General features: G+C 30.5%; 3 protein-coding genes across 4 annotated transcripts; 1 reads left to right on the top strand and 2 right to left on the bottom strand.

The window, feature by feature from the left end:
• Window positions 1-2,371: 2,371 nt before the first annotated feature.
• LOC103314540 (uncharacterized) lies at window positions 2,372-4,590 on the bottom strand. Of its 2 annotated transcripts, XM_064357924.1 has the most exons (6): window positions 4,448-4,581; window positions 3,979-4,379; window positions 3,776-3,923; window positions 2,802-2,884; window positions 2,615-2,756; window positions 2,372-2,566 (listed from the first exon to the last, which is right to left on the bottom strand). In XM_064357924.1, exons 2-6 carry the CDS (start codon window positions 4,057-4,059, stop codon window positions 2,397-2,399), a joined length of 624 nt encoding a protein of 207 aa, XP_064213994.1. In that variant the 5' UTR covers window positions 4,060-4,379; window positions 4,448-4,581; the 3' UTR covers window positions 2,372-2,396. The 2 variants fall into 2 exon arrangements, 1 of the variants encoding a protein (XP_064213994.1); XR_010334866.1 differs by having other exon boundaries at window positions 2,372-2,884; window positions 3,979-4,097; window positions 4,231-4,379; window positions 4,448-4,590.
• Window positions 4,591-6,966: 2,376 nt separating this feature from the next.
• LOC657677 (probable ATP-dependent RNA helicase CG8611) lies at window positions 6,967-23,164 on the top strand. The gene is made up of 7 exons (XM_008200894.3): window positions 6,967-7,718; window positions 9,618-9,788; window positions 9,845-10,672; window positions 13,010-13,200; window positions 13,260-13,408; window positions 14,858-15,056; window positions 22,998-23,164. The coding sequence occupies exons 1-7, from the start codon at window positions 7,209-7,211 to the stop codon at window positions 23,116-23,118; spliced, it is 2,169 nt and encodes a 722-aa protein (XP_008199116.1). The 5' UTR covers window positions 6,967-7,208; the 3' UTR covers window positions 23,119-23,164.
• LOC657597 (protein takeout) lies at window positions 18,665-19,647 on the bottom strand. Its single transcript, XM_008200893.3, has 3 exons — window positions 19,509-19,647; window positions 19,098-19,457; window positions 18,665-19,043 (listed from the first exon to the last, which is right to left on the bottom strand). The coding sequence occupies exons 1-3, from the start codon at window positions 19,570-19,572 to the stop codon at window positions 18,739-18,741; spliced, it is 729 nt and encodes a 242-aa protein (XP_008199115.3). The 5' UTR covers window positions 19,573-19,647; the 3' UTR covers window positions 18,665-18,738.
• Window positions 23,165-23,526: the final 362 nt, after the last annotated feature.

Here is a 23,526-nt window from a genome sequence, read left to right as displayed (position 1 = left end):
GCTTAGGTACCAACATTAAAGAAAACTAACTTGCTAATTCTTTAATAAAAATTTAAACCGTTATTACTTTTGGGCCACATTTTGCAACTAGAAAGATATTGGGCTAAAAAAATATAAGTTTGGTCAAAGCTCAATAATTTAAAATTAAGACAGTACAGACAGTACAAACGTTTCGAATTTAAACTATTTTTACGTAAAATAATCTCAAAATTTTAAAACAGTTTGTATTTTTATACAAAGTCGCTAAAAAGTATGGATACAGTTAAATATTTTAAAAACAATTCATCAAAACTTATTGAAATTTGGTTTATGCTTAAGAGTGTATAAATTGTATCGTTCCAGATGTTTATTAAATTTCTATCTCCATTTGTTCTTCAGATACAAGGCTAACTTGATTTTTTTTAAAAGCAACAAGGGTCAAATTAAATATTTTTAAGAAAAGCATTTTTTTCTGAGTTCTATGGTGTAACATATGCATACCTTAATTTAATCGAAACTTAAAAAAAATCGAAAATTTTGAAAAATGTAAAATCTTGTTAGCCTTGGAAATGTTGTCTTTATCTATCGTTAGCTCATTAACCAAAAAATAAGTAAAAGTTAAAAATAATTGTTAAAATAACACTTCTAACATTTTAATTAAGAAATTTTAAACACGGAATACTTGATTTTTATGCTACAAACGATGTTCAAACTGATTTCCACTAACTTCTTGGCTTTCTGTCTCCATGATAAACCAACATGAGAATTTTTTTTCGCTCAGTTTTACTTAAATGTACTATCATTAAACTTATTATTGCACCCAAGATTAATTTTTTGCTAATATACAAGTGACAGATATCGCTAATAGCAGTATTTTCAAAGCTAACTTAGTTTTACTATTCCAGAAAATTTTTGAATTCTTATTTTTTTACATTTTAATAAAAGTAAAGGTAGGTATCATGTTACATCATTGAATTTAAAAAAAAATGCTCTTTTAAAAATGATTAAATTTGACCCTTCGTGCCATTTAAAAAAAATCAAGTTAGCCTTGAATTTTCAAAATAAATGACGATAAAAATTTGAAAAAACTCTCAGATGATAGAATTTAAACACTTTTAAATGTTCCCAAAATTTCAAGGTTTTCTGTTAAACCGTTCTGAAAATATTTAACTGTATCCATACTTTTAGCGACTCTGTATATTGGTCAAAACCCACTTCGATGTGCTTTTACAAATATGTTGAGATTAAATAATTTTTAAAAATATACTGGTAAAATGCCTCGAAACCTTGGATACTTATAACCTCTTAAATGCAAAATACTTCTTTTTTAATATTTTTAAATATTTATTTTTCAATAATTACAGTATTAATCCTGAAAATATACAGCATCTACAGAAATGCCTTAAATGTCAAAAAAATTGCGACACCAAGAAGGAATTCGAATTTTTTTGACGAAACTTGGCGCAAATGGTCGACTACTCACGAGTAATAAACGATTAAAATTTGAACGATTTCAATCAAGTGGTAAGGGAGTTTTTAACATTTAAGTATAACACTTGTGGTAAAAGAGTTTAAGTGTTAAAAACTCCTTTACCACTTGATTACAAACGTTCAAATTTTAACCATTTAATACCTGCTAATAGTCTAACATTTGTGCCAAGTTTCATAAATAAAATGCAATTTTTATGACAGTGAGTAAAAAGTCTACTAGGCAGCTTGGAAAAAAATATTGCAGAAAAATCACTACATCAAACTAAAAAAAATATTAGAAATAAGCGAAAGATGTAACTAGTTATTTATTATTTATTTATTTTCGTTTAATAAACAGTTTTCTGAGATTTTTACTTGTTTCAAGTAAAATTGTCCCAAAAGTACGAATCTTTTCAGTTCTTGTTTAAAGTTCAACTGATTTAAATTAAAAACACAATAGGAAAAAAAACAATTTTTTTGTCTAGACACCCGCTTAGAATTCCTCTGAACGCTCCAAAGTTGCGCCAGTAACTAATAATAAGAGTGGTTCGAGTTCGACAGGTGCACCTCAGCATCGATTGTGCTATTGAAAGTTGTGTCGAAATTCAATTATCCAATATCTGGTAATGAATACGTATAAAGGGAGCAGAACCTCTAATAACTAGCGAGTTTCGATGAGTATTGCCTTGATTAACTCAATAGGAACTTTGTTAATTACGATTGAAGGTGCGGGCTTATAACGCTCTATGCGCTAAACCAATTAAAATCAAGCGAATACATTTCAATTTGTACGACTCTGTGACTATAAGTTTCCCCTAAATCTAATCGAGTTTCCCTTTGGACGCCTTTGAGGTGTTATAAATGACTTAAGCGACTCATTGAAAACAACACAACGACCGAATTTGGGGAAATAACGCACGAATTATAACACAAACAACAAATTTAATTTACATAGTGGTGTATAAGCTATTAGCACGGTACGGTTCAGGAGAATTTAACAAAATTGAATTAAATTCGGTTTCGTTCATCGAAAATGTGACTTCGGGCTCTGGATGTCTCGTCCTTTGCCAGGTTTTTTGAGCGGTAAAAACCACAAACCACCACCAAATCATCACCACTAGGAAAAATTTAAATCAATGAAAAAAAAATCTACAAAAAGACTTACGAATGTAAATGGTGGAACCGATAAGAAAGAGGTGACTCAAATTATCCTTTTCCACAATTAAGTGGAAAATTAAAGCAGAAAATTTCGAGATGCAACCAAGAAGTTCGCAAATTAGCCAAGGGATCGCAAACAAGAATTTTTCCTTAAACAATTTTTTCCAAAAAATCAAAAAATTAAAAACACTTACCCAGATTGCGCCCAAAAACAATAATACGTTGGTTGCAAAAAATAAAAGTGTGTAGGAAATAATAAGAGCGAAGATAATTTTACCTAAAATTATAGAACAATTAGCACAGTAAAGACGGTAAGTAAGGGAAGGGAAAAAAGTGATAATACGTATTATAACTATAGAAATGGGAATAGAAGTAGAAATAGAAACAGAAATATAAATATAAATATAAAAATGAATATAAATATAAATATATGTATAAGTATAAGTATAAAAATATATGTAAATAGAAATAGAAATAGAAATAGAAATAGAAATAGAAATAGAAATAGAAATAGAAATAGAAATAGAAATAGAAATAGAAATAGAAATAGAAATAGAAATAGAAATAGAAATAGAAATAGAAATAGAAATAGAAATAGAAATAGAAATAGAAATAGAAATAGAAATAGAAATAGAAATAGAAATAGAAATAGAAATAGAAATAGAAATAGAAATAGAAATAGAAATAGAAATAGAAATAGAAATAGAAATAGAAATAGAAATAGAAATAGAAATAGAAATAGAAATAGAAATAGAAATAGAAATAGAAATAGAAATAGAAATAGAAATAGAAATAGAAATAGAAATAGAAATAGAAATAGAAATAGAAATAGAAATAGAAATAGAAATAGAAATAGAAATAGAAATAGAAATAGAAATAGAAATAGAAATAGAAATAGAAATAGAAATAGAAATAGAAATAGAAATAGAAATAGAAATAGACATAGAAATAGAAAGAAAAAAAGAAAGAGAAAGAGAAAAAGAAAGAGAAAGAGAAATAGAAAGAAAAAGAAAAAGAGAAAGAGAAAGAGAAAGAGAAAGAAAAAGAGAAAGAGAAAGAGAAAGAGAAAGAGAAAGAAAAATAGAAATAGAAATAAAAATCACTTTTTTTTGAAAAACGAGAAAAATGTAAGAAAATAAAAGTTAAAATAGTGTTACATTTTATTTACCTTCTGGATCAGATTGTGGGGAAGTATTAGCTCTATAATCAATATGTCTCCAGTCCAGCCCTAAAGCTAGGGCAACATTTCTACTGATATGGAATTTTTTTGCCGTCAAATCGTTCAGCAAAACAGTTATCAACAACACGGAAACGGCCTAAAAACCCCAAATTCGTTCAAAAACTCAATGTTTTTCAAAGCCAAAATATTACAATTCCGACGAAAGCAATAAGTCTGACAGCCAGCGTGAAATCCTTGGAAAAACACAAGCATTTCTGCAACTTTTGCTTCATTTTCCGTTGCTTTGTGGCACGAAACCAGCAAACTACTGCTAAAAACGCCCGCCAAGTATTTATCAAGCAAGTTTTTACCGCATCGCAAATATGAAAAGTTTGGATAAAATAAATTCGTTTGCAATTTGTGGATTTTATTTGTGGCCGTTTGGAGAACACAAAACCCGATACCTTATAAATTCCGATCGGGAAATGATGTCTTTGTGAGTTCGGTTCGAGTTTTGTAACAATTTGGTTGGCACCCAAGCGTTGCGGTAATAAATTAGCATCGAGTCAAACCATTTTCTCGTATTTTCAGTGGATTTATATCCGCGCGTCGCCTATAAATCTCCGCATTTGAATAATGGACGCCTAAAAATTGGATTTAGTCCAAATGGAAAATACGTACAGTTGGAAACTTTTAGGAGATTCGAGCATCGATTCGAGACCGGAACGTACCACCTAATGTATTTTAAGAGACAGTCGGGTGACCCCCACAAGTTTAACAAAAACCCTAACTTTAGGTAAAGGAAAAAATGAAAGGAAACGCTTCTAGATGCAGGTTTACGACGACAAACTTTGGACCCCACTAAATTTTCAAGAGAAACAACTAGCAATAACACTTTTTTTTATAGATTATTAAATTTTTTAAACAAATCTTTAATAATGGTTTTTTAAATCTTGTTATAAGGTTGAGTTTTCATTTTATTATTATTTATTTTATTATTTGACTACTACTTTTTGACTTTTTTTTAAATGACAACTGACATTTCTGATGTGTTTTTCATAGTACACATTTTTGTTTTTTTGGTAAAGTATATGTAGAGCACACAAAAATCAGAAATTCAGCAAAGAAGGCGGAAACTGTTGTAGATTTAAAACCAATATCGGTTCAGTTACAAAGTCAAAAAATTTAACTCAACATAAAATATTTAAAAATTCAAACAAGTCAGTTATTTATGAGTTAATTAATTCATTTAAAAATTTTTAGACAAATTAAATTATTCGTTTATTTTTTTTATAACTTAAAAAAAAGTCATCTAAGGATTCAAAGCTAAAGTTTGAAGTGATGTTTCACCTTTACGTTCATCTCTTTTTCTCTCAAAACAAAAGGTATTTTCCTTTATTATGATGTGCTCTTACGTTTACAATTTTGCGCCTTTACGTACTTTTACTTTTTGCCGCATTATTATCTTATTTCTGTCAGTTTTATGCTCCGCTTTACGTTTATAAGTCTATGTGTTCTCTCAGTCTCTTATTTATGCTTACGTGTTGTTTCCTTACCTTTTCTACACTTTTTTTCATAGAAAAATTGTTGCCCTGATCCGGGTTCGAACCCGCGACATTTTTGTGAAAAAATGAAATTTTGTTCATTAATTCAAAATGGTGAGTAGATATTATTTAAATAAAAAAAAGTTTTTTTTTTGACTTTTTTTCAAAATCCTGAAAGAACTTCACTCAAAATTGGTTTACAATCTATGAACCATTTGATTTTTATTTTTTAAATGACAAATGACACTTCTGATGTATTATACATAGTACACATTTTTGTTTTTTTTTTTGGCTAAAGTATAAGAAATTAAAAAAATAAAGTAAAAAAATAAAAAAATTAAATAAAATAACAAAAATGAAAAAAAAAACTTATTCTATCAAAATTTATAGACTTTTCTATGCTTCTACAATCCTCTAGAGTCGTTAAAAGTACAAAAAAAGTCAATAGGTTTTTTAAATTTTATTATAAAGTTGAACTTTCATTGACTATTTCAAAATTCAAAAAATCCTGGAACAGGTTGATTTTGTTTTTTGAATACTATTTTTTGACGTTCTTTTTAATTTTTTTCAAAGACAACTGACATATGTGATGTATTTTACATAGTACACATTTTGGTTTTTTTTTGGTAAAATATAAAAAAATAAAAAAATTAAAGCAAAAACTAAAAAAATTAAATAAAATCAAAAGGTATAAAAGTTATTGAGAATATTTACACAAAAAGCATTTGTGCAAATAAGGCATTTATTTTCTCTAATTGCATTTTTTTATACATACGAGTATATTGTGTCGTTTATTTGTTTTGTTTGTATATTTGCTATTTTTTTACTTTTTTTTTTGGTTTTGTTGAAAATAAGAACTTATTTATTTAAGAATAAAAGTTGCTGCTAATAAGTCCGACGTTTTGTAAATTTTAATGTTGTAATTTTTTGTAAAATCGCAGTTTTGAGTTAGTCATTAAATTATTTGACTTTTAATTTTTTAATTAAAAATTTATCATATCTTATAGCAAATTCAATCAAAACTTTGTCGTAACCCACAGTAAGTAGCTTTAAATTGTGCCCTAAACCGGCTATAAAAAGCGCCGAATTACGCATTCCCCTTAATCCTGCCAAATCCCTCTTTAAATAGGCCCAAAACTAGAAAACCTTTCCAGTCCATTTGCGTCGCAATTTATCAGTATTATAGAATTTGCCCCATGGCCACTAAAATTATCCACGCTTCTGCCAAGTCTTTTCCATTAAATGTCGTCGATAATCCGCAAGAACGCTCGCACGCGTCCTGTTAAACATCTCCTCCAAAGCAAATCAATGGCCATCGACTATTGTAAGGGAAAATTCATTGGCGTTGTTGTTTGTGTGTTTCGCCTGAATAGGGATTGCGGGAATTAGTGGCGCATTAGTGGTCCATTAGTGGCAAACTCCGTGCCGAATTGCAATGGCTTCTGTCGGGGTGCCATTTTGGGTGATTGATATTCTTAAGGCAGTGTGATCTTGGAATTTTTTACAATTGAACTTTGCGTATTGTTTGAATTTCGCAATCGGTTATTTAACAATGCCAGGCACAAACGCATTATTTGAAATTTTAATCTTTAAGAAAAAATGATAAAAAAACATTAATTAATTTTTTTATTAGGGATTATGGCAATTCGAACTCCTGCGATTTTGTTCCAGACAACTTCGACATTGACGTACACGTGTGTTAACCTAACTTTTTATCGAAGTTAAAAGTGTTATAATTGGCTAAAAAACGTGTTTACGTTTAAATAAAAAATGAAAAAGGTGCAAATGCCACCAAAATAATCAACTAAAAGTGTTATTTATTGTCTTTTGGATGATTTAACCCCCCTTGTGTTTTCTCTATTATTCGGATTTTTTTGGTTAAAAGTGCAATTTTAACAATGACTTCGTTTGATTTTACTTGGAATAACGCAGCGCAAGTTACAGGGAAAGCATTTGTGCGTAAAAAATCATCTAAAAAAGTCTCCACACAAAAACAAACAGCCCCCCCTAAAAAAGCTCCAGAGTCAAGAACTGCGAAAAATAAATCACTCGAACCCGATGATAATCAACAAGAGAAATTATCAGGATACGTTAAAAGGAAACAGAAAAAAGATAAATTAGCTGCGAAAGCAGCAAGTGATGGAAATCAACAAATTAGTAAAGGAAGTGGTGATAAAAGTGCAACCACGTCATACTCATTATTTGCCGTCAGACATAAGGATATTTACGTGAATACAAATATTAAGGGAAAATCAGTGGTGGAGAAAGTGTTCAGTGGGGAAAAAAAGTTCAGTGATTTACAAATACATAAATATTTGGTGGCCAATTTACAAAAACATTCGTTTGTTAACTTGACGAATGTTCAAGAGCGGGCCATTCCGGAGATTTTGGCGGGAAAAAACGTACTGGTAAGTTTTAAACAACAGAAAAATAAAATATAAAATATAAAAATAAAAAAGGCATTTAACTTCTAGCAAAGTTTTATGCGTTTTTCTATGCCTTTACATCCCTCTGGAGTTGTTAAAAGTCCATATGTTCGATTTTTTGATGTTTGATTTTTTCAATTTTTGTGGCGATTTTGGTCGATTTCCGGGACCCAGAACATTTATCGAGCAATAACTCCGGAACTATTTGAGATAACCCTATGAAGTGTATTATCGTTGGAAAGCTCTTTGAATTATCTATCTCTTTAAAAAAAATTATTGTTCTCCGACCAATAGTTTTCGAGTAAATTGCTGATAAATGCAAAATTTGGTAAAATTTTAAAAAATTCATAACTAAAAAACTATTGGAAATTTGGCAATTTTCTTGATGCCAATCGATTCCCCGGATCATTTTGCATAGGTATGGATCAAAATAGTTCCACTTTTTTGAATAGTTTAGCCAGAAATGAGAAAATAAAAAAAATTAAAAAAGTTAACACCCCCCCCTTAAAATCGGTCAATTTTTAAAGTGTCTCAAAATCAAATAAAACCGATTCTATCTTATAGATTTTGATGTGCTCTTTTCGATGGAAAAAAGCGTTTTCTCCTAGCTCTTTGAGTTTGGCCGTAATCGGCGTTTGAATGTTGAAATTTTTTGCGAGATATCGCCTTCAGTCCTATGCCATTTTGTAGAGTTTTTTATTACGGTTGTCCTCCATTTTTCCGTTTCTCGATAACTCTAATAGTTTCGCCATAATTGGCGGTTGAAAATTGAAAAAAAGTGCAAATGGAAACCTTTTTTTGCGTTTTTCTCGGAAACTGTAAAACTTAGAGCAACGAACAAAAAAACATCTGATAGCGCTTAATTTTAGCTATTTTTTCGACCAAACCCGGAGCCACTCCGGGCAACGGTTCCTGCTACAGAGGCGATCAAAGTTTTTCACTAAAAAAATTCATTAAAAAAAAACTAAAAGTCGTAGAGCAATGCGGTTTGTTCGGTTGAATTCTACGGCTCATTTTACATAATATGTAAATTTTTCACAAGAATAAAAAATTTTAAATTTTTTGCCTAAATTTAGCGTAGCCATTATTTATGGTGAACAGTTTTATTCAACAAAAAAAATCATAACTCGAAAACTAGAAGTTGTAGAGGAATGCGGTTTGTTCCATTGAATTCTACGGCTCATTTTACATAATATATCAATTTTTCACAAGAATAAAAAATTTAAAATTTTTTGCCTAAATTTAGCGTAGCCATTATTTATGGTGAACAGTTTTATTCAACAAAAAAATTCATAACTCGAAAACTAAAAGTCGTAGAGCAATGCGGTTTGTTCCATTGAATTCAGCGGCTCATTTTCTGTATTATACCAACTTTTCACGAGATTTAAAATTTTCAATTTTTTTGCTAAAATTTACTTACCTTCAAAGAGGTGTAAATTTTTTTTTTTTAAACTCACTCCAGTAAATTTTTATGGACTTCTACATGTCTTAACAATCCACAAAAGTTGTTAAAAGCCACAAAAAGTCCATATGTTCGATTTTTTGATGTTTGATTTTTCCAATTAACATTTATCGAGCAATAACTCCGAAACTATTAGAGATAACCCAATGAAGTTTACCATCGTTGGAAAGCTCTTTTAATTATCTATCTTCTTCAAAAAAGATCATCATTCTCCGACTAATAGTTTTCAAATAAACGCAAAAAATAGGCAAAATGGTAAAAAATTCATAACTCAAAAACCGTTGCGAATTTGGCGATTTTCTCGACACCAATCGATTCTCCTAATCATTTCACGTACATTCCCACCAAAATGGTTCAATTTTTCCGAATAGTTTTGTAATAAAAAATCGCAAAAGACCATTTCAATGAATTTTTTCAAGATTCGTTCCCAAACCGGTTCTGGCAAAACCTTAGCGTACGCATTACCAATAATGAACGCTCTTCTAAGTGTCGAACCTCGTTTACAACGACAGGATGGAGTCCAAGCTATTATAGTCGTACCAACGCGAGAATTAGCCTTACAAACGCATGAAATCTTCGGTAAAATAAACGTGAGTCGTCTTCAAACCTTTAAGACTATTTTCTCTGAACTTTTTGATTTGTTTAGACGTTTCAATGGCTCGTAATCGGCCATTTATGCGGCGGCGAAAACCGAAAAACTGAGAAAGATAAGTTACGTAAAGGAGTGCATGTTGTTATCGGTACTCCAGGTCGGTTACTAGACCACATTTTACACACTTCTGCTTTCAAAACTGAAAATGTTAAATGTCTAGTGCTTGACGAAGCCGATCGTCTCCTAGACATGGGGTTTAAGAAAGATATAGTAAAAATAGTAGAAGCGTTAGATCGGACGAAACAACACTCTGATTATGACCCCATGGCGATGCTTTTGCACAAAAAAACACAAGTCAAAGTCGAATCAAAAAACCAAGAAAAAAAACGACAAACAATACTTTTATCAGCCACTCTCAACAAAGGCATAGCCGAACTAGCAGACTTTTTAATGAAAAACCACACTTATATCGACACTCTTGACGACTCTCCCGACATAAACCCCGACCACATGGTCATACCAAACACCGTCACCCAGGAGTTTATTATGACTCATATTAAACACAGACTTTTCACTTTGTCGGCCGTACTTTTGGCCAAAGCCAAGCACAAAGTGTTCGTTTTCATGGCCACGAGCCAAATGGTTGATTACCATTACGATTTATTTACGAAATATTTTGCAAAAATGCCCAAAAATCGGGGAAAATTGAAAATTGGAGAAGTGGCGGTTTTGGAAAATGAGGATTTTGAGGACAGTGACGAGGAGGAGGAAGTTGTGCTCGAGAGCGAATTTTTCAAGCTGCATGGAAACATGGATCAGGGGGCTAGGAAGAAGGTTTTTATGGGGTTCAAGGCCGCCAAAAGGGGAATTCTATTATGCACGGTAAGTGGGACCCAAGTTATTTGTTTCGTTTAAGTGTAAGTAAACAGGTGTTGAAACAAATCGTGATGAGATAACATTTTTGTCGAAAATGAACTAATATCCTTTGTGGTCGTCACCATTATTCGATCGGATAGTTAATTATCTGTGCCGATTAATGTTATTGGATTTCTTAAGTGGCCTGCTGTTAAATGACGGCTAGATCTCCAACCGCTTTACAATCACACTCGTTTATCCATTCAACGGCCGAATTTAATTCCAGACACAAATTGTTCAACGAAATGTATATCATTCGTGCTTAAAGAACGCACTTAACATTTTTCCATTCGATACAAAATGGTTACATTCTTAGCTCTGCGGGCGATGCCTCTTCTTTGGCCTTTTGTTCAGGAGCTGGGCATAAAGGAGTCTATTTCGGCGCGAATTTGGGGCTCCAACACGAAGGATAAAGAATTTATTTCAAATGTTGTAAAATAACTCAAAAAATTAAAGGGGTTTTGGTCAATTTTTTTCGTTCTTTATCTTTTGTTATCCATTATTTGTTCAATTTTGAAGTCAAATTATGAAGTTTAGAATTCTGAATCTATTAGAAAAAGTTCGGTGAACTGAAATCTTGCACACTTACGTAATTTTTATATTTTTTATTCCCGTTGTCCGAATGAACTGAAATCTTGCACACTTACGTAATTTTTTAATTTTTTATTCCCGTTGGCCGAACGAAGTGAAATCTTGCACACTTACGTAATTTTAGTATTTATTGTTCTTTGTTGCGACAAACAGGTGGAAAATAGGAAAAATCCATTTCAAAACTCAAAAAATTAAAGGATTTTTGATCAATTCTGTTCGTTTTTTTAATCTTTTGTTATCCATCATTTGTTCAATTTTGAAGTCAATCTATGAGGTTTACATTTCTGAATCTATTAGAAAAAGTTCGGTGAACTGAAATCTTGCACACTTACGTAATTTTTATATTTTTTATTCCCGTTGTCCGAATGAACTGAAATCTCGCACACTTACGTAATTTTTATATCTTTTATTCCCGTTGCCCAAATGAACTGAAATCTTGCACACTTACGTAATTTTAATATTTATTGTTCTTTGTTGCGACAAACAGGTGGAAAATAGGAAAATAGGAAAAATCCATTTCAAAACTCAAAAAATTAAAGGATTTTTGATCAATTTTTTTCGTTTTTTTAATCTTTTGTTATCCATCATTTGTTCAATTTTGAAGTCAATCTATGAGGTTTACATTTCTGAATCTATTAGAAAAAGTTCGGTGAACTGAAATCTTGCACACTTGCGTAATTTTTATATTTTTTATTCCCGTTGTCCGAATGAACTGAAATTTCGCACACTTACGTAATTTTTATATTTTATATTCCCGTTGCCCGAATGAACTGAAATCTTGCACACTTACGTAATTTTAATATTTATTGTTCTTTGTTGCGACAAACAGGTGGAAAATAGGAAAATAGGAAAAATCCATTTCAAAACTCAAAAAATTAAAGGATTTTTGATCAATTTTTTTCGTTTTTTTAATCTTTTGTTATCCATCATTTGTTCAATTTTGAAGTCAATCTATGAGGTTTACATTTCTGAATCTATTAGAAAAAGTTCGGTGAACTGAAATCTTGCACACTTGCGTAATTTTTATATTTTTTATTCCCGTTGTCCGAATGAACTGAAATTTCGCACACTTACGTAATTTTTATATTTTATATTCCCGTTGCCCGAATGAACTGAAATCTTGCACACTTACGTAATTTTAATATTTATTGTTCTTTGTTGCGACAAACAGGTGGAAAATAGGAAAATAGGAAAAATCCATTTCAAAACTCAAAAAATTAAAGGATTTTTGATCAATTTTTTTCGTTTTTTTAATCTTTTGTGTTATCCATCATTGGTTCAATTTTGAAGTCAATCTATGAGGTTTACATTTCTGAATCTATTAGAAAAAGTTCGGTGAACTGAAATCTTGCACACTTACGTAATTTTTATATTTTTTATTCCCGTTGCCCAAATGAACTGAAATCTTACACACTTACGTAATTTTAATATTTATTGTTTTTTGTTGCGACAAACAGGTGGAAAATATGTGTGAAGACGGAAAAAGCACAATAATCGAATGGCAACGTTTTGATTTTATTTTAAATTTTCTTCAGGCTGTCAATGGATTAATCATGCTCATTGTTTTTTTAGTCCATTGAACAAAGAAAATGCAATTTTTTGTTTCCATTCATTATAATTTTTATATGAATCTAATTTTAATTTTTGCTTTATTAATAATTACTTATTTATTCGGTTGAGTTATTGATTTGGGAAGGAAATTTTTTTCTGTAGGATGTAGCAGCTCGTGGTGTTGACGTCCCTGAAGCAGACTGTATAATTCAATATACAGGTCCGCAATCAGACGATGATTATCTTCACCGAGTTGGAAGAACCGGAAGGGCTGGAAAATCAGGCTCTTCCTTGATCTTCCTCACTCATGAAGAACAAGAATACATTGCCAGATTGCAGGATCACAAAGTATTGTAAGTTGTTTTTTTTTTGGAAGAAACGTTAAAAAAAATAACAAAAATAAACGTATTAGTTTAAAAGAACGGCAATCTTCCGAATTTCTCAAACACCTATGCACTTTGATGGAAGAACCCGAAGAAGAAAAAGCCGCAACAGCTCTGCAACGTCGCTTCGAAACGGCGCTGACGAAGGACAAGGACTTGCACCGTCTTGCCTGCTTCGGTTAGTAATTGTTTATAAAAAGTGTGGATACAGTTAAATATTATAAAAACTATTCATCAAAACTTATTATAAATTGTATCGTTTCAGAGGTTTATTAAATTTCTATCTCCATTTGTTCTTCGGCTACAAGGCTAACTTGATTTTTTTTTAATAGCAACAAGGGTCAAATTTAATATTTTTGAGAAGAGCATTTTTTTCTGAGTTCTATGGTATAACACATGCATACCTTGGTTTAATCGAAACTTAGAAAAAATCGAAAATTTTGAAAAATTTAAAATCTTATTAGCCTTGGAAATGTTGTCTTTATCTATCGTTAGCTCATTCACCAGAAAATAAATAAAAGTTAAAAATGATTGTTAAAATAACACTTTTAACGTTTTAATTAAGAAATTTTAAACACGGAATACTTGATTTTTATGCTACAAACGATGTTCAAACTGATTTCCACTAACTTCTTGGCTTTCTGTCTCCATGATAAACCCACATTAGATTTTTTTCGCTCAGTTTTACTTAAATGTATTATTATTAAACTAATTATTGCACCCAAGTTTAATTTTTGGCTAAAATACAAGTGACAGATATCGTTAATGACAGTATTTTCAAAGCTAACTTAGTTCAACTATTCCAGAAAATTTTTGAATTTTTATTTTTTTACATTTTAATAAAAGTAAAGGTGGGTATCATGTTACATCATTGAATTCAGAAAAAATGCCCTTTTAAAAATTTGACCCTTCGTGCCATTTAAAAAAAATCAAGTTAGCCTTGAATTTTCAAAATAAATGACGATAAAAATTTGAAAAAGCTCTCAGATGAGAGAATTTAAACACTTAACTGTTCCCCAAATTTCAAGGTTTTCGGTTAAACCGTTCTGAAAATATTTAACTATCCATACTTTTTAGCCACTCTGTATTTAAAAAACATATTTCGACGTTTTACAACAAAGGGCCAAAAAATTAGTGATTAATACACGTTTTTAATTGTCCAATAATCTATCATTTCCGCTAGTGATTAGTGGCCACATTTTATCAAATAGACGTCCATTTGACTGATTACCGGCGGGTGTGAGTGACGATGTGGTGCGTACACAGAAACGCACTTTTACTTGTCAACCGATCAACGTGGAATGGACGGTCGTCAGTCATGGTCAGCCGGTTCACTTACCGGAGCGCTCTTTCATTCTTATTGTGCATCTAAACTCAGTTTTGTATGAGTTAAATGTTACGTTTTATGCCCATAATCGATAAAGCCCCAACTGGGGCCATTGCGATCGACACCGGGTTATTAATGACCGGACGGGTGACATATACAGGGTGTCCCACCTAAATCTTCCGAGCCCGATATCTCAGAAATTTGCCAACAGAGTTCCATTTTAGAATGTTTATTTTAGTCCTTCGACTAATAGTTTTGACTTTGACTAGTAATTGTGAAAATAAAAAATATTTTTCTCAGCATACTCCTCCTGGTCCCGCTTCTACAACACGTTCCCCGGCCAGCTGCGTTCCATTTTCAATTTTAAAACCGTCAATTTAGGTCACTATGTCACAAGTTTCGGGCTTAGGGAAACCCCCAGCAGTGTTGCAAGAATCGTCAAAGGTCAAGTATCAACAGTGCAGCCACGAAGACTCAACAAAAAACTGGCCACCCATGGGTAAGTCAAAATTAAAATAAAATTACCATCACGCTTCACTGCTTCGACACCCATCGTGACCAAATTTAACGACGTATTTTGCCGAAAATTTGGAAATTTTTTCATCGACTTTAATTGGAGAAAAAATTGGAACGGAACGGTTTACTCATTGTTCGATCACAATCGTTATTATTTTATGCCGCTTTAACAAATCTATAATAACGCGAGACTAACGGGGTTGTGGACGTTTCATTATTAAGGTTAATTCGAAATGTTGCTATTATCGCATATAAAGGACTCATTATCGACCTGTTACACCTGCAAGAAATGCACATATTTAACTTGCTTTGTGTCTGTTGCATTTTTCCGAGCCACATTCCGAATGAACTGAAATCTTGCACCCTTACGTAATTTTAATATTTTTTATTCCCGTTGGTTCCGTTGTCTGAATGAACTGAAATCTTGCACACTTACGTAATTTTTATATTTTTTATTCCCGTTGTCCGAATGAACTGAAATCTTGCACACTTGCGCAATTTTTATATTTTTTATTCTCGTTGTCCGAACGAACTGAAATCTTGCGCACTTACGTAATTTTAATTTTTTATACAATCGAATAAAAAAACTCGTGACAAGCTCTTGTTGCATTTATTTTTCTTATAATAATAAAAAATAATTATCTACAAAAACATAACAATTTAAGTTAAAATTAGCTATCAAACAGTTCAGAAATCGGCACTTTGCTTAGAAAACTGTTAAAAATGGACATAAAAATTTGCCCGTAGGCTTCTTCATAGCTCGGCCTTACATCGGCATAAAGCTCCTTCCAATTTTCATTCATCGCTTCCAAGACTTTATCACTGGAGTCTTTATCGCCCCCAAAGACATTATTGGAAAATCCAAACTGAATTTTTTGTAGCTCTATCGACATTGTTGTATTGCTAACCTAATAATACTTTTGTCCGAATGAACTGAAATCTTGCACACTTACGTAATTTTAATATTTATTGTTCTTTGTTGCGACAAACAGGTGGAAAATAGGAAAATAGGAAAAATCCATTTAAAAACTCAAAAAATTAAAGGATTTTTGATCAATTTTTTTCGTTTTTTTAATCTTTTGTTATCCATCATTTGTTCAATTTTGAAGTCAATCTATGAGGTTTACAATTCTGAATCTATTAGAAAAAGTTCGGTGAACTGCAATCTTGCACACTTACGTAATTTTTATATTTTTTATTCCCGTTGTCCGAATGAACTGAAATCTTGCACACTTACGTAATTTTTATATTTTTTATTCCCGTTGCCCGAATGAACTGAAATCTTGCACACTTACGTAATTTTAATATTTATTGTTCTTTGTTGCGACAAACAGGTGGAAAATAGGAAAATAGGAAAAATCCATTTCAAAACTCAAAAAATTAAAGGATTTTTGATCAATTTTTTTCGTTTTTTTAATCTTTGGTATCCATCATTTGTTCAATTTTGAAGTCAATCTATGAGGTTTACAATTCTGAATCTATTAGAAAAAATTCGGTGAACTGAAATCTTGCACACTTACGTAATTTTTATATTTTTTATTCCCGTTGTCCGAACGAAGTGAAATCTTGCACACTTACGTAATTTTAATATTCATTGTTCTTTGTTGCGACAAACAGGTGGAAAATAGGAAAATAGGAAAAATCCATTTCAAAACTCAAAAAATTAAAGGATTTTTGATCAATTTTTTTCGTTTTTTTAATCTTTTGTTATCCATCATTTGTTCAATTTTGAAGTCAATCTATGAGGTTTACAATTCTGAATCTATTAGAAAAAGTTCGGTGAACTGAAATCTTGCACACTTACGTAATTTTTATATTTTTTATTCCCGTTGTCCGAATGAACTGAAATCTCGCACACTTACGTAATTTTTATATTTTTTATTCCCGTTGCCCAAATGAACTGAAATCTTGCACACTTACGTAATTTTAATATTTATTGTTCTTTGTTGCGACAAACAGGTGGAAAATAGGAAAATAGGAAAAATCCATTTCAAAACTCAAAAAATTAAAGGATTTTTGATAAATTTTTTTCGTTTTTTTAATCTTTTGTTATCCATCATTTGTTCAATTTTGAAGTCAATCTATGAGGTTTACAATTCTGAATCTATTAGAAAAAGTTCGGTGAACTGAAATCTTGCACACTTACGTAATTTTTATATTTTTTATTCCCGTTGTCCGAACGAACTGAAATCTTGCGCCTATACGTAATTTTAATTTTTTATCCCCGTTCTTTCCCCGTCCATTAATCCGTTGAAATCCTTTCAAGTCAAGAAAATGTGACTTTTTCCGCTCGGCCTTCTTATCTGCGATTTGGTGTTTCGTGCGTTTTCTCTCCGGTTAATAAATAAAACGCGGCGACAAACAATGCGTATCTTTGCTATTGTATGGCATAGACAATGTCTAGAAAAACATCGAACAGCAATCGCAAATTGCGCGTGAAAAATGAGCTTAACAAAAGTTTGATACAGGCAAAAAACTCATCGCAGCTTATTTATGTGTTTAAAGTAGCGCTTTGTGTCCACGCCATGTGTCGGCTGGACGCATTAACCGAACCGATTCATTCCCGATCCGGTTTAATGCGATAATGACCCCAGCATTAATCAAATCGCACACACTGTTGTGTTTCATGGCGAGAACTCTAGCTGCGAAATAATTACAAACGCGATTTGGATCGGACGAGCCACTGTTTGGCTGATGGCGAATAAGAAGCGATGCGAGTTCATTTAAGCGATTTTTATTCAAATAAATGGAAGTGGGAAGAGAAAGGTTTGCGTAATTACAGTGTTTTGAAAAAATTCGAGAGAATGCCATGAATGTACCTGCATTATTTAGAAAGCCACAAAAACTCTTTTCTAGCAATTTTTTTTTGTTACTTTGCATTTTTTTGCTTTCTTTTAAACAGAATAGACTAAAAAACATCAGTTTTTTTTAAATTTGAAGATAAGCTTAAAAATCCGTTAAATTCAATATAATAAAAAAATAAATTAAAAGTTAATTAAAAGAAAAAAAGTTTGATGAAGGCTTTATCTTTTTGCCATTGCCCTAACAAAGGACGATTGTTAAAACACAAAAATAGTTTTTTATTATTATTACCTATTAATTGTTTATTGTTTATCTACGAGTGGATAGGTTTATTTCACGAACAGATAAACAATCTTTATCGTCGTGTATAATACATTTTTTCTATAACCAGACTTCAAATTTAAGAGAAAAAAGAGAGGGAATAAAGAATTAAAGCACTATTTTATCTATTCAAAAAAGTTGATAAAGAAACAGTTTAACATCTGCTATAAAAAAATATAAATAAAAAATATCATTTCTGACAAAATAAAGCCAACAGTACAGAAAAATAAAAACACCTTGTATTAGATTATCCATAAGTTTTTTCTCTTTTTATTTGATTTTATTTTTTTCGCTTATTTTCTTTGGATTTCTTTATCTTTATCTTTAAGTGAATAAAATAAATCATCAATTTTTTTTAAATTTGAAGATTGTTCGCTTAAAAATCCGTTAAATTCAATTTTTTTGCACTTGAAAACCTGTAAATTCAAGAATGTTTTTTGTTCCAAAAAGTAAAAAAAAACTCGTGACAAGCTCTTGCTGCATTTATTTTTCTTATAATAATAAAAAATAATTATCTACAAAAACAACAATTTAAATAAAAATCAGCTATCAAACAGTTCAGAAATCGGCACTTTGCTTAAAAAACTGTTAAAAATGGACATAAAAATTTGCCCGTAGGCTTCTTCATAGCTCGGCCTTACATCGGCATAAAGCTCCTTCCAGTTTTCATTCATCGCTTCCAAGACTTTATCACTGAAATCTTTATCGCCCCCAAAGACATTATTGGAAAATCCAAACTGAATTTTTTGTGGTTCTATCGACATTGTTGTATTGCTAACTTTGTAATACTTTTCACCTTTTTTCTCATATTCTTCCATTATAAAAGTTAGAGCAAATTCTGGCTTGTCTACAATAAATAAATAAAAAACTAACTCCAAAAATCAACTTTCACTGAACGCACCCATGGCGATAACGCCCGTTCCTTTCCCCTTGATGGGAAAAACCAGAATTTTGCCATCAATCTCGTACTCAAAATTCGCCACAATTTCGAAAAAGTGCACATCCATTTTTAAGATATTTTCGCGAAAACTTGCATCAATCGAGTCGATTTTCGTCTGGCCGTAAATTTTCAAATTTTTGTAATTTTGATTGAACTGAACCGGCCCTGTACCAGCACCGATGGTCAGTGCTGGTATTTCCAATGGGTGAAGACTGGGCAAACCCGCCTCTTTCATGGGCACGGTCAATTGTTCAATCGCATTTTTTATGGCAAGTGTTAAACATTTGTTATCATTCCGACCACATTTTTGGAACTTTGAAGCTACGAAAAAATCATTTGAGGAAAAAAAATCAAAATTAAATTAAAACTTACGAAGTTGGCCACTTTTGCTCAAATCAACGAAAATCACGACTAGTAAAAATAACAAACACTTCATTTTGTGGCTGCTTGATGTTGAATGATGCAATTACGTTAAATAACAGGGTTTATAAACCCAGGTTTGTTGTTTTGATGAATCACAATAATTACCCAAGTTTTAAAATAAATCAAATAATAACAAATAAAATTGTGTGTTTCTATTATGCATCAAGATGTTTACAGATGTAAGCTTCCATAAACAATAATAAAAGATTAGTTTGTATACAGGGTGAGCTCATTTTGACAAAAATTCTCGAAAACTGACGTTTTTGTTTGCTGTTTTTTTACTTCACTTCTTTATCCTTCTGGTAATATTAAAAAAAATTAAATAATTATATTAAAAATTAAGTAAGTAAAAAGTTTGATGATTTTACGCAAAAGGCTTTATCTTTTTGCCATTGCTTTAACAAAGGGCGATTGTTTAAAAAAAATGTTAGCTTGAAAATACTTTTTACGACACCTAAACACAAAAATAGTTTATTATTATTATTGTTATTATTATTATTACCTATTATACACGACGATAAAGATATTGTTTATCTACGAGTGGATAGGTTTAAACAATCTTTATCGTCGTGTATAATACCACATTTTTTCTATAACCGAACTCAAAGTTTAAGAGAAAAAAGAAAAAAGAGTTAAAGCACTATTTCATCTATTTATAAGAGTTGATAAAGAAATAGTTTAACACTTGCTATAAAAAAATATAAATAAAAATCATCATTTCTTACAAAATAAAGTCCTCAGTACTGAAAAATAATAGCACCTTGTATAAAATTATCTATGTTTTTATCTTTTTATTTGATTTTATTTTTTTGGTTATTTTCTTTGGATTTCTTTATCTTTATCCATATCTTAATCGAATAAAATAAAATTAAAACATTCTATCCACCCTTGCGTTTAAAGTGCTATTTTATCTGCTTAAAAACGTTGATAAAGAAATAGTTTAACATCTGCTATGGAAAAAAATTAATAAAAAACATCATTTCTTATAAAATAAAGCACCTTGTTTAAAATTATATTTAAATTTATTTTTTTTGTTTAACTATATTTTTTTTACTTTATTTTTCTTTATTTTCTCTATTTCTAAAAAAAGTTATTGTTAACCCTTCAAATTCACATGTTGGAATTTTGTAATTTCATTGAATTAAATAAATTTAATACATTTTAACTGCCCTTGCGGTTAAAGTGCAATTTTATCTACTCAAAAACGTTGATAAAGAAATATTTTAACATCTGCTATGGAAAAAAATAAATAAAAAACATCGTTTCTTATAAAATAAAGCACTTTGTCTAAAATTATGCACAAATTTAACTTTTTTTTATTTCTTAATTTTTTTATTTTTTTATATTTTTTTTACTTTATTGCCTATACTTCTAAGAAAAAAGTTTTTGTTAACCCTTCAAATTCACATGTTGGAATTTTGTAATTTCATTGAATTAAATAAATTTAAAACATTTTATCTACCATTGCGTTTAAAGTGCTATTTTATCTACTCAAAAACGTTGATAAAGAAATACTTTAACATCTGCTATGGAAAAAAATAAATAAAAAACATGGTTTCTTATAAAATAAAGCACTTTGTCTAAAATTATGCACAAATTTAACTTTTTTTTATTTCTTAATTTTTTAATTTTTTATATTTTTTTTACTTTATTGTCTATACTTCTAAGAAAAAAGTTTTTGTTAACCCTTCAAACTCACATGTTGGAATTTTGTAATTTCATTGAATTAAATAAATTTAAAACATTTTATCTACCATTGCGTTTAAAGTGCTATTTTATCTACTCAAAAACGTTGATAAAGAAATACTTTAACATCTGCTATGGAAAAAAATAAATAAAAAACATGGTTTCTTATAAAATAAAGCACTTTGTCTAAAATTATGCACAAATTTAACTTTTTTTTATTTCTTAATTTTTTTATTTTTTTTATTTTTTTTACTTTATTGTCTATACTTCTAAGAAAAAAGTTTTTGTTAACCCTTCAAACTCACATGTTGGAATTTTGTAATTTCATTGAATTAAATAAATTTAAAACATTTTATCTACCATTGCGTTTAAAGTGCTATTTTATCTACTTAAAAACGTTGATAAAGAAATACTTTAACATCTGCTATGGAAAAAAATAAATAAAAAACATCGTTTCTTATAAAATAAAGCACTTTGTCTAAAATTATGCACAAATTTAACTTTTTTTTATTTCTTAATTTTTTAATTTTTTTTAATATTTTTTTAACTTTATTGTCTATACTTCTAAGAAAAAAGTTTTTGTTAACCCTTCAAATTCACATGTTGGAATTTTGTAATTTCATTATATTAAATAAATTTAAAACATTTTATCTACCCTTGCGGTTAAGGTGCTATTTTATCTACTCAAAAGAGTTGATAAAGAAATAGTTTAACATCTGCTTTAGAAACAAATGAATAAAAAAATAAAGCACCTTGTGTAAAATTATCCATATTTTCTACCTTTTTTTTATTGTATTTTTTCTTTTTTTAATTTATTTTTGGATTTTTTTAAATAAAGGAGTGTCGATTTCCATTCAAAAAAAATGCCGTCATTCCTCAAAAACTAGCTTTGTCAAAAATAAAAAAAATAAATCGGAATACGGGAACGCCCTGTATATTTATTTATCGCCATCAGTCAATAAAAACTTGTTTATGGGGAATTTTCAGGACATCTTTTGGCCCAAAACGCGACAACCTTGACCGTTCTTATTTTGCAAACGTTTAATTTTTTTTTTTTTGAAACGAAATGAAACCGCTTCTTCTAGTCAAGGTTAGTTAACATTATGCAAAGTATCAAACAAATATTTTTTGGGTCGTGTTGGTCCATTTATGGTTAAACCAAATTTCCTCGTTCTTTGTCATGTCTCCCAATTAAGTGATTATCTCTTTGTTGTCAACAATAAGCAGTTATTTTGCACGAAGTGAACAACTCTAATGATCCGAAAGCGCTCGCCTGGGAGCGATTCCAGGCCGAACTGTTTGATGGATGTAGCCAGTAATTATATCCTAGATTAGATATTAATTATTTTTACATCGGTAGCGTCATTGCCATAAACGGCAGTCCTTCCCACTTACCGGCGGTGTTTTTCATCCGGTAGGTTGTCGGCACTGCTTTACTCCCAACCGACTCATAATCATGTATAAATGTAATTAATGAATCCGCGTGATTAATCGTTAAGTTGTTGCATAAAAAACGCACCACCGGCTTTATTAGATTTATTACTTTTTACATTTTTATACGTTATTGCGTTCACATCCAATTTAAGTTGGAAAACAATGAAGGCGGCGGCGGCGGCTGATGCGCTTTTTTTTCACTGTTAATGAATGGCAAGTGTGCGGGTTTTGTTTTTACGTTTTCGGGTAATTCTGATATTAATGATGCGATAGATCATTAGGAAAGTCTACTGGTTATTAAGGCGATGGTTTGTTTAGGGATGAAGAAGAGGTGAAGACGCACAAGAGGAAGATCAAGTCGGTCAGTTTGACCACGTCGGAGTTCGCCAGCGGATTGGAACCCAAAAAGAAGAAGAAGAAGAAGAAAACTCAAACTTGAATGTAATTTTTAACCAATTTTTGGAAAATTATATTTATCATAACTATTTGCGTTTTTTAACCCTCTTCCCATTAAGTAGGAAAAAAATAATATGCAACTCGGGAGGTAAGTATTATTTTATCTTGAAATTTTATCAAATAAAACTACACCGATTGTGGCCCAAATTTTTGATAAGCCATAGGAAAAATTTCAGCTTTGACTTTCAAATGGCGAAAAAGTTATCAATTTTTAAAGGTAAAGATACAAAACTAAAAAAATAACGATTTTATCTGTAGTTATTAGGGAAAACTGATGCAAATTCCGTTGAAAATACCTCGAGTAATTCAAAAAACACTAGAAGAAAATATTTTTTGACCTTTAATTTCCATTTTTAAAAGCTTTTATTTAACTTGCTTTGTTGTCTGTCTG

Source organism: Tribolium castaneum, chromosome 7, assembly GCF_031307605.1.
Source record: "Tribolium castaneum strain GA2 chromosome 7, icTriCast1.1, whole genome shotgun sequence".
NCBI classification, from domain to species: Eukaryota; Metazoa; Arthropoda; class Insecta; order Coleoptera; family Tenebrionidae; genus Tribolium; species Tribolium castaneum.
This window is presented reverse-complemented; position numbering and strand designations above follow the sequence as displayed.